Below are 10,236 nucleotides of genomic sequence, written 5' to 3'. Positions count from 1 at the left end.
GTCATTGTTTTTATGTAAGTGTTCATACAACCTTAAAATACATTTAGAAGAAGTCTAATATATAATAACAATTATTGCAAAATCTGTATATTACACATTGAAATACATGTCCAAATTTTTGTGATGACAAATTCCAATATAAAAATTACATGACGTAGTGAAAATTTTATTAACCCTATACTCTGTGATTTAAAAATGAATATGTACATAGAAGAAGACGGTCTGTTTTCAGAGAAAAAGAGGAACCAAGTAATCTCCATTCGTTTCAATTGCATCGTTTTGCGAGTTATAACGGTTCCATCGGATACGAAGGGATCTTTTATTAAATCCTAGCAGGGATAAAAAGCTTCGATGCGGCCAGCAGATTGGGAGAATTGAAACCCGTTTAGGTGGAGCAGCAACGTTATCTTTGAGCAACCGCAGCGCTCCGTTAGCATTACTACCCATCGTCAGCGGTTGCCACCGGGTGAATACAAATTGCAACGGGCGAGCAGCGCGTACAGACCGCTCGGCCGTCATACAAATCTACCCGTCGATACCGCAATCCTATCTCGAATTAATTCCTGCGAGCCCCTGATAAATTGGGACACGCTCGAGGCGCCGGATAAATCATGTTGCCTCTTGCGAGCTTTCAGAGGTCCTCTGATCTATTTCTTTCGCGGGATTCTCACTGGTTGATGGGAAACTCGATCAAAAGAGGATCTCGTTCCCTCTTTTTTAATCCTCTGTACGTCCCCCGCAATTTGACGCCAGTATTTCGGCTAGTGTCCTCAGGTTAATACCTTGCAAATGACGGTACCAGCGTAAGAACAGTAAAATGTTCTTCGGTCTCCAATACAGTTTTCCAGTCTCTCATGGAAGAGCAAACATGAACGCGTTGCCAATGCTTTTACTAACCACTGCTATTACATTTTCGCGGGTTCGACCGAACCATGAGTTCGAATTCATTTTGCAGGGAAACTGGCTGCGATCCACCGCGCGCTGGACACCAGGCATTTGCTCATATAATTCTCGTTTGTGGACCTCGGCTACAAGCATCCAGTGAGTGAGAGAGAGAGAGGGAGAGAGAGCGATGTGGTCATGTTTGCCAGCAAGGGAGGCGGCGACCGGAATTTAATATTAATACGAACGGGGTGACGGGGCGGTAGAGACGGCTGCGTGGCAAGCAAGCCTGCTCGAATTTCGAGAATACCGACCGCGATATCGAATGACCGATCCAATTTCTACCCCTTCGTCGAAGGATAGAACCAGGAAAAATCATACTCCGATCTTACAGATACGTCTTCTCATTAGTGGGGAACTGTAATCTTCTATGTCTTATTAAATGATCATCTTCAATCGTTATTAACGTGCTAAAGTAATATCCACAATTTATTACTTGTGGCGAGATTGAAGGTCGTACGTAATTGCAGAAGATACGACATGAAATGCAATAAAAAATATCAAAAGTATACGTTAAATGAATTTTTCATTTGTTCAAATGATACAGTGCCAAATTTCATTTCTGTGGAGGGCCAGTGTATGGCAAATATGATTAAGATCAGGAAAAATAAAGGCCAGGTTGAACAGGGAGGAAAGACAAGATGGGACAGGTGAGATGCTTCACGGGCGTGATATGTTGCGACCGGGTCAAGTTATTTAATCCTGCCGGCATAAAGCATCGCAGGCACGCTTGAAATTTATGCGCCGAGACCGTGCTAGAATAGTCGACTCGGCGATGGGGCGGTGGCGCACGGTTGCCCGAAATATTCGCCGGTCGTCCGAGAAACTCGCGATTCCCACCAAATCCACAGAATTGTTGACCGAGTGACTCTTAAACCTCTGTAGACGAATTAAACTTCGTCGGTCTGTCCCTTCGTACTTAGTGAAATTTCAAATAGGTAGATGGATTTTTATTAATAACTTCGTTCCGCATTCTGAATGAAAAATTCTAATTATTTCTGGTTGTCGTTTAATTTGTTCGGAGGGATCGATGGAACGGGAGTTATTGAGAACACGATACGAGAAATAGGTTTAATGACATTTTTAAGGGAATCACTTGATACCGCGGAAATAAGATCCAACGTAATCAGAAGTTGGCCAAGTCCTCGGGGATTTTTTCGCCGGTTGGAAAGTTATTTCTGTGTTATTGCGCGACGGCGATGTTTGAGAAGAAATGGCTCAAGAGACTGAACTCGCGGCTTCCGAAGTAATATCTAACTACGTCTGTTTGTCGCGTGATCAGCTTTCGGATTAATTAACCACCACGACTCGTTCGATTCATGGAAAATATTCCTGTGACTTCTTGATCGTTTCAATTTATTCCTAAAAGTCGAATGAAGTTTTAATTCGATTAACCTGGCTTCTTGAACCATCAAACAATATTTTAGTTAGTTGATATTATACAAGCTCGGGTAAGAGGATGCTCGAGCTTTCAGTAGACTTGAATCAAGTTTGTCAACTTTGATGCGAGGTACTTTCTACAGAATGAACACGCGCAAGTTATATTTTACCTGGAAGCGGCGGGTGCATCAGCTGTGTTTTGTCTTCGAGGCAAATTTCTCTGCCTGGTACCCTAGCTCAGCCTGCGTCTTACGCGATTACCCTGGCTTTTGCCGGTGCCGCGGAACAAAAATGAATTTATAACAACATTGGCACCGTACGAAAGCCAGGATGCTTAAAAATATAGTCTGTTGTTCTAAGGAAAGTTTCGAGAATTTCTAACGTATTAATGACTACATATTTTAGAAAATAATAAGTAACTGTATTTATGGTTTATATTTCGAAATTAAAATGTCTCTTTTCCAAGAGACTATTTGTTTTTCTAATAAAATATATCAAAACTGCAGAATCATTGCTACTGTGTTGACAATGGGATTAAACTTTCAGTGAAATTCCGTTGTCGTTTGACAAACCGTTCGAAAATCCATCCGTATCTATAGTAGAACAAGCGCAGCGTAAAACGAGTCAATTGGAATAGAATGATTCACGTCCAGGCGCGGTTAACAAAATTCTGAATTCAGTTTTTCATCAAATTTTATAAGATTGCTTCAGTCTCCCAGTATTTTTCATCCCATCCTGTACGAAGTTATTTTTAGGAGTTGCTTTCCTTCCCGATTTTCCGGGATTTCCACGAGGAACTGGTGAATATATTTAACAGTTAATATCCCCTATCCGGTATCTAGGAACTTATAGATAAGGAAGAGGGGCTTATATTCGAAGCTCGTATCTAACCGAGGAACCTAACAGAGTGCTAGCCTTCGGAATTCTTATGGCTGACTCGTGCAGTCCGCTACCACTGCGACCGATTCTACACGGTCACCGGAATACGGGCATTAAACATTTTGTTTATCTTTCGGCCGCGATAACCGGGAAATGTAAATTCCTTTCGAATATTATTATAACATAATGTCCTGTATAAAATTTCCGGTGAAATCGTCCGGAAAATATTATATCCGAGAAATTAGACAGTGAATAAATTTCAACGTATCGTGGGAATACATTAAGAACTTTATTTTTTCTATACATATATTGAAACTTTCTATTCATATTCTTTTTTTATATTATTACGTACAGTGGTGAAGCTTCAGAATTGATTGTATAAGAATAATGTGTAAAATGAGTTTTTGCCGATTGTTTCGCGCGAGGAAAAGATATCCAGCGACATGGGTGGTAATAGATAATAAACGAGAACAGACGTGGCTGTCGATTGGATGTCGCATGTGTTTTTATTGACGTTTATTGACTGCCAGAGCTGTGCAGTTGCCGTTCGAAACGTGTCGGGCTTGCAGAACGGGTAAACGTTTTTTTCCCCTCTCTCCCTTCTTACAAACTGTACACCTTTAAAGAATTCTTGACGTTTCGTAATTGACAGCCGAATGAATTAATGTAACGACAGGATCTAAAGTAGAGCTTGAGATAAAAATCAAACCAGTCGGATTAATCAGACCTGCTAATTCTAGCTAATTCCCATTCAGCCATCGTTCCACGGCTAACTCTGATAAGCATGATCGCGTAGCCAGCCCTCCCGTTTACTTTTGAACAGGATCAGAATGCGACGTTCATATTACATCAGTTGCCGCAGTGAGTGTGGTTCACGTAGCCACCGATTCTGATCCACCACGTCCCACGACTAAATTGCAATTACTGCTAATTAATTGAGCAATGTGGGCCGAGGAGTAGTCGTCCAGAGACACAAAGCGACAGACGCAATCGAGTCAACGGAGGAATTGAAGACGACACTCGATTGAATATTCCAAACTCGTTCTCGCAACTAGTGTTGCAGCTGATGACGACTGCGTTCCCGACTTCCGCTCGTGGACTACAATTTTCATCAGCAATATTCCTCCTCCCTTCAGTCCCTTTATTTTTTCATACTGATTACTGGTTTCATAACAGTATTTTGTAAATGTGGAGTGGTTTCTAAAGTCCTTCATAAGTAGTTTAATTACGAAACGTATACTAAGCTAGTTTTCGCATTTATTAAGACATTGGCAATTTATTTAGTCTTTTAAATCAGTATTACTATTGAGGTTGTATGAGTTGTCTGCCAAAAATTTAAGACATGTAATAAAAATCTGTGTCCAATATTTACGGCAATGAACTTTTAGAAAACATGGTAATTATAGAAGAGTAAGATGATGTAAGTAACAAGATGTGATTACTTTCTTAATAAGCTCGCAAAACTTCTGTACAGTACTTTGTTAATGTAATATCTAATAACTGTTAAAATTTGATAATTTTTATGTAAAAGTTCATTCAACCTTAAATGTAATAATAATATGCAAACGTTATTCCTTCGTTTACTATTCTCTTACAAGGGATTACAAGGAATATTATGAAATTTAAGCATAATTGGCTTATTACACCGAGCGTATACCTTCGCAATTAACTGAAAAGCCTGAAACCTATTCCGTGTTCTTTCCTCGCACATACATAACGCAGCGTGTGTCTTGCGTTCTCGGGAAGACGCGCGGGATGGAATTAGGTCGCGCCAGCTAACTAGGGCTAATTGATAAACAGCGTTCGGCCTGGCATACTTGCAAATGAAATCGGTGAACGCGGAGGCGCAGCACGCTGACAAGCAACGCGCTAATTAAACCCCCCTCGCAGCGTATAGGAATCCGATTCGTCGATACACCAGTTTTTGTCCATGCCGTGCGGCAAAATTACGTGTGAAGCGCTGGATAGCGTCCAAACTTTATTCAATACATTCCTCCCCTAACCAGTTAATTCATTAAGGGAAAACAATGTAAATTTAATTCAATGCAAAAATCGTTTCGTTGGAGCATTTAATTCCGTGAAGATGTAACGGTGATATTGCCAGGTCGTTTCTGTAATGATCATTGAAAATCAATCTGAGAAAAATTACAGATTTAATCTCTTATTTGAAATTCATCCCTCGTAGACTTTATTGGTACCACGCGCGATTATCTGAATCCAATTTCCGGCTGTTTATTTTCAAATTTGAAATGATTTTTATGACGTGTCCGTTTCCGTGGGTTACGTGTTCGGAATCGCAAACCGGGGCGTAAACTACGGCCACGGAACGAAAGCGCCCGCGATTGTAAAATGTATGACGACGGCATTAATTGGAATTTAAATTCGTTTGTCGAACGGACGATCCGCGCCGAACGAACGGAAACGTGCACGTTTTTTATGCCGCTCGTAATTTAGCGGGCTGAAGTAGCGATCAATTATTAAAATTAATCGCCCGGATCAAACCGAACCTACACATACATTATTTATCGCTGAGTATGCATTTATAATAATATTCACGTTACGGTAAGACATCAATGAAATCATTCCTCACATCATTAATTCCTTTAATCCCATAAACTCATGAATTATATCAGACACAGAGTACTCATTGTTAAAAAGTTTGACTGTGGTGTCTGTGGTTGTCTGTGGTTTCTATTAATCGAAGTATTTTGATACAAGATTTCCTCTCCTTTAATGAGAAGCTGATAATTAAACAATAAAGTCTCTTAAAATATGGGAACTAAGTGTAACATTTCATTTTAATAAAAATGAAACAGGATAGGAAGTAATGATGACTAAAATTTAAATGACGTTTAAACGTAGAAAAGCCAATTTGTAATTAATCGAGCCAACCTTGGGCAATGAATTTTTATGTCCCACGACTTACTGGGTTTCGATATTGCACCAGTCTTTGGGGTTTAATGAATCCCACTTTGTCGACTTTTCCCTTAGGAGCCTAGTCTGATTATCGAGGAGACGTAAAAGATACTTCCTTCCAAAGGAATTCCTTTGACACTCTTTTAAGCTAGCGTCGGAGAACGTCGCGCATATTCGAGCAAAGCGCATGTTTAATTTCTCGAGACATTATGCTCCTAATTAACCAGTCTTGAATAAAAGATTACGATAAATCCGTGGGACAATGAGCAATTGATTTGAGAGATGTTTAAAAAAAGAATTTGGTTCGCTAAGTTCATTGTGAGCTTGACTCGATATTAGAAAAATAAATGCTTAATTATCATCCGTGTAATGGGACGGTCTCGTAAAAATAATTTAAAACACGTCCGGAGTCTCTTAATTGATCTAAAAGGTTCCGGTTAAGGAGGGAAACGGGGCTCTTATAGAACGATCTATCTTAATGCTTCCATTCGTCTCGCATTACCACTGTAATGCCTGCGTATTTACGAGAATGCAATAGCACCGCTACGTTGGCTTAAAGAGATACGAGCGATCGAACCATAATAAAGGGAAGATTGAAGCCTCGGAAAAGTTGGCTTACGAGCAACTCTCGGAAATCGTTTCTCAACTTTTCACCTGGCTTAATCCGCGGTGGCCCGCACCACCCTCCCCCCCAGCCACGGGTAATAAACTTCGTCTTCTGACTTTTCCGCAGCGAGAAAAGTCATATCACATTCGGAGATTTAGTAACCGCGCGGATATACTGAACTTTCGGCTCTTTTTAAAACGATGATCTGGAAATAAGGAATAAACTTATCAACAAGACTCGGAACATCGTTGATCTCTTGAGAAATGTTCAATTTAAATTTATTTGAAAGTTCTCCAGATTCTTTTTAATGAAATTTCCACATAACGAAAGTTTCTATCCTGGAGACTATGGATCACAGAACTACAATAACTCATCTGACACAGTTTACTATCCGAATGGTGCACTGTTCCGATCGTAAATCACGATCCGGGGTCGGAAAAGCATAAATATCGCTGGTATTAGGAAGTGAGCCAAGTAATAATCATATTTGCATTGCAGGACTCTCGTTAGGCGGCGGTCTGATAGTCCTGGCGTCGGCTCTATCGGACGCATCCCTGGAGTTGCCGGGAAAGTACAGTCTGCCATCCACGTCGAGTATGCAGGAGGCCGATGACAACGGTTTACCGCAGTATCAGTACGGCTGGTGTCTTCAATTATCCGGACTGGCCCTAATCTTGGCGGAAGTCGCGGCCGTTTTAACCATGTCTGGCTACATGGCCCGTTTCTCGACGGTGGAGGAAATGGTACGATCGTCACAATCATTTATGACAAATAACATACGTAGAAGAGAATCGTTTAATTATCAGAAACAGCTTTTGAGTAGTACAGTATTCGTTTTGACTTGTACACAAGTTCTTTGATAATAAAATCTGTTTTTTATTCTTAGGTGAGAGTCATGGTACCAGGTGCGGAGAGAAAATTGCGAGAACAAAGGGGATTGAGCTCGGAATACTTGGTCAGAGCTCATCAGAAATCCCCTGGACCTCCACAGGCAAGAGGATTCGGTCAAACCTCGAAGAGTAATTAAAATTTCTTTTTAATCATCGCTTTTGACTTCGGACAAATGGAATAATCAAGAACTTGTAAAATTTTCAGCTACTCAAAGAGCGCCGGAAGAAGGTACGTCCCTCCTGTGCAAAACAGCGCCTGACATATGCGCGTCCAACCCACAGGCGATAAGCTACGTTGATAAAGCAGATCTCTCCCATGTTCTACCGGCGTATCCGGACACGAAGAGCGCGGATCCTCGTTATACCTTCGGCGACAAATCAGAGGCGAACATTGTTGACTCTCGATTAAGCGGGTTCGCTGATAAAGAAGGTTTGATCGATTCCCGGATTCTGTCCGACTCGAGACAGAACATGATCGCCTTCACCGAGGGCAAAGAACATACCGTCGGCCAGGAGCCACGGTACACCGAATTCACGCCGAGGACCACCGAGCAAAACGTGGTGGACTCAAGACTGAGCGGATTCACCGAGAAGGAAGGTCTCCTCGACTCGAGACTCGGTAACTACGGAGAGAAGAACAACGAATCCTTGCTGGACACGCCGTTCGGTTACGACACCAGGTACAACAGTTTGGCGGGGCAGACGGTGCCGATCACCCTGAAGAATCAGAACACTTCCGTCTCGGCGATTCAATCACAATACATCTATCAGAACTTCGGTACGATACACTCCGGCATTCTGAGGGTGTCCGAGCCGGGAACGAGCTCCAGTTCGAACTCTAGCCAGAGAAGCATGACGCTTCAGAACCCGAAGAGGAAATCACAGATCGCTCAGAACACGTTCAGCACGATGGAGTGCGAAAAGAGGAAACGTGGACCGGGGCTCGCCGGGAAGACCGGGTTCTACACCGGCAGCGCCGTATGACCCCCGCCACCACCTCCGACGCCCAGGTAACTGCAAGAGGAGGAAACGCCACTTTAATCCCTGATAACGCAGGGACGAAGACGAACGAGTGGCGTGCGACCTGATTCGTCGGAGGGATTTTACTCTATGCGGCGATCGTAAAAAAATCTTCGGTATCTCCGATAGGGATACATGGATCTCTGATGCGTCTGCTATTACATTGGTAGAATCCGATAAATGTTCGGCTGTCCTGTGAGAGGATGATATCTAATAATACATAGATCGTACAGTTTCATGCAGTTTTGTTGGCAAACAAATTAAAGATTTGTGAATAGGGTGCTGATCGATCACACAGGACATGGATAGAATTGTACATACAGTTGCTAATGATTAGGATTAAACGACAAGATCTTTCTACGCGAAACGAATTTTTTTAACGTTTCGTAAACCGTGTCACATAGTCGTTGTAAGAGTCGGCATGTTAATCGATAAAATAAGATGGAACAGAAACAGGATTCGTGGTAGCATGCGTAAACTAGGTGTAGCGTTAAGTGGTATACTTATTAAAGAGGATTAAAGTACAGGCTCGATTTTACCGAGGAATTTATACTTGTGACGTCAGGTTTGATGTTTCTTTGCGTGCCAATATACACTTAACTTTTTTACTCTAAGACAAATAATGTTCAATACACGGTTCTCATTGAATATCAATATTCCCTAAATTGTTTTGTAAATAAGAGCGAGTACAGTCGTCCACGGTGAAGATTGGATCGACTTGAATCTATTAAGAACAGGGAGAATATTAATGTAGTCGATATGGTGTAACGTGTAACTCAGTGGTCACAGATGCTCGATCGGGCGTGAACTCGTATGACCATTTCTAGAGTCGAGAGAATGTCGTGACTAATGAAAAAACATAATTCGAACAACAAGTGAAATTTATCATAGAAACGGATCATCGACATGAAGCACAATAAATGATAAACGGATTTAGAGTACAAACAATTTTCTTACCGCTGTTAAAAAATGTACTGTGTCATTCGCTTGACTGCGTATGATTTTTTATCGTTTTCTATCGATGGTAATTTATCCGTGGCAAATTGTGTTCACCCGATCTTGGACATATCAAGGTTTTTTAAACTGACGACCGGAAATCGTGACTAAAAACTCTCTTCCCGTTTCCTGCTCCGTGAGGGTCGAGAATATTTTAACGTCTCTGAGAAACCAACAGGGTTTCCATCCCTCGAACCGGTTCGTACGTTGTTGTGTATGTAACTTCGCGACTTATATTAATCTATACAGATTGTAGGTAAATGTAATAAAATGTTTCTTTTCTAAACAACTTTTTTCCGTGATAATCCCTTCCCGGAATCAATCTTTACAGATCTTAAGGCAAAAGCCTTTGGTGAGACCTCGGATGATTCATCCTCATACTTTATATGAAATAAAATGAAAACATCTTTACATGTTCAATTATGAACGATGGGCGCAGATCCACAGTGATGAGTCTAAATTCGTCTTTAATCATTTGTCCATCTACGCTATTTATATTCATCCTGTTCTGTTATTGCGAAATTGCATTCTTTCCGGAAAACAGTTATTTAAGTATTTACCGCTAAGGGAATCAAATAGAATTGCCGGAAGTTGCTCTGAGATGTC

At 41.3% G+C, this 10,236-nt stretch overlaps 1 protein-coding gene across 1 annotated transcript in view; it reads left to right on the top strand.

Moving 5' to 3' along the window:
- LOC108626241 (uncharacterized) overlaps positions 1 to 9,916 on the top strand; it is a 113,200-nt gene extending 103,284 nt beyond the window's left edge. The window contains exons 5-7 of the mRNA XM_018026821.2: positions 7,223 to 7,467; positions 7,611 to 7,743; positions 7,820 to 9,916. Coding sequence (XP_017882310.1) covers positions 7,223 to 7,467; positions 7,611 to 7,743; positions 7,820 to 8,598 — 1,157 coding nt within the window. The 3' untranslated portion in view covers positions 8,599 to 9,916. The remainder of the gene's footprint in view (positions 1 to 7,222; positions 7,468 to 7,610; positions 7,744 to 7,819) is intronic.
- The last annotated feature ends 320 nt before the right edge of the window (positions 9,917 to 10,236 follow it).

The sequence above is a fragment of the Ceratina calcarata genome, unplaced genomic scaffold (genome assembly GCF_001652005.2).
Source record: "Ceratina calcarata isolate Rehan_Ccalc_2016 unplaced genomic scaffold, ASM165200v1 scaffold39.2, whole genome shotgun sequence".
In the NCBI taxonomy this organism is placed as follows: Eukaryota; Metazoa; Arthropoda; class Insecta; order Hymenoptera; family Apidae; genus Ceratina; species Ceratina calcarata.
Note: the sequence above shows the minus strand (reverse complement) of the source record. Positions and strands in the feature narration are given on the sequence as shown.